General features: G+C 41.6%; 1 protein-coding gene across 1 annotated transcript in view; it reads right to left on the bottom strand.

The window, feature by feature from the left end:
• The window catches only part of LOC119592577, a gene marked incomplete at its 3' end in the record, with an annotated part of 2,968 nt that continues 1,729 nt past the window's right edge, over positions 1–1,239 (bottom strand). Inside the window, 3 exon segments of the mRNA XM_037941457.1 lie at positions 1–470; positions 681–808; positions 1,021–1,198. Coding sequence (XP_037797385.1) covers positions 352–470; positions 681–808; positions 1,021–1,198 — 425 coding nt within the window.

The following is a 1,239-nucleotide window of genomic DNA, read 5'->3' on the forward strand; positions in this document are numbered from 1 at the left end:
GTCTAGGCAATGGGACGTATAATTTTAATTTATATGTACACATATCCACAACTCTTATTTACATTTCATCAGTCGAGATTATTGAGTATATAAAGCTAAACCCAAGAAGGTAATGTGACACCCATAGAGGTGAAAACTTTCGCGTTAGATCATTCAGTTTCACCAAAAAGAGGCAGGAGTAATTGCTGAGTAGGTCTGGACGGAGGAGATATACGTTTAAGATATAATGTGGAAAATTATAACAATTCAAAGTACCCAATATATGTGAAAAATTATAGAAGTTCAAAGTATCCAATATATGTTAATTTGTTCCTTTTTTCAGATGTATTGGCGGCGTTAATTGCTAAGGTCTCAGGAATATTGCTTCAGAAGCGCATTTATGGCGTGAATAGACTGCTGGATCCTCTGCCTTTCCTTCTGCATGGGATCTGCCGCCATCCTTTGTCTCCGCTCGTCTTGCTTTGGCCGATCTGATAACAAAATTAATTGTGATAATAATGCAACATTCATCAATGTCTATTGTATATTAAGTTAAATACTTCTTTTGAGAATTGATAAGAATATATTTTATACGTCAGCACGAAAGATCAGCGTAGATTAGAGAACTGACGACTCGTAACCCTATGATCAATATATCATTTTTCATTGTATTTAAGCTAATAATGCACAAATGGTCTTACGTTTTGGATAAAGTCTAGCTCGTCCGCCTCCTGGTGGTCGTTCCGTGAAACACTTTTCAATATTATTACCTTCCACGACGATACCCTCTGGTGGCACCTGGTCCCCGCTCTCCTCTGCACCGCTTTGCCTGTGGGAAGACATGGGTAACGTGGGTAAGGTATATGGAAATTTGTGATTTAAGTAAACGAAACATGTCATTTGATTGGTTTTCCTTGAGGGGGCGGGGACACTACTTAGGCACTGATGACCATAAAGATCTTAGTGTGTCGGTATAGGATAGAGAGAAGCGAGGGTACACAATATCAAATGCGGTAGAATAATTAAGTGAAAGGATCCTACCTGAGTTTTTTGTTGAGGTATTCTCTGACGTCAGACAATAGCTGATCAACCTCAGGGTCAGATGCTGCATTGGCTCGGGCGTGGCCAGGAGGAGCTCTGGTCTCGCTCACATTTCTCGTGGGCCGCCTGCGACCTGTAGGTGAGCCTCCACCCACGGGACCTGTGCGCTTGACTTTGCCTGTGAACGGTTAACTGTTCAGTAAATGAGGGTCTGTGCGT

Source organism: Penaeus monodon, chromosome 30, assembly GCF_015228065.2.
Source record: "Penaeus monodon isolate SGIC_2016 chromosome 30, NSTDA_Pmon_1, whole genome shotgun sequence".
NCBI classification, from domain to species: domain Eukaryota; kingdom Metazoa; phylum Arthropoda; class Malacostraca; order Decapoda; family Penaeidae; genus Penaeus; species Penaeus monodon.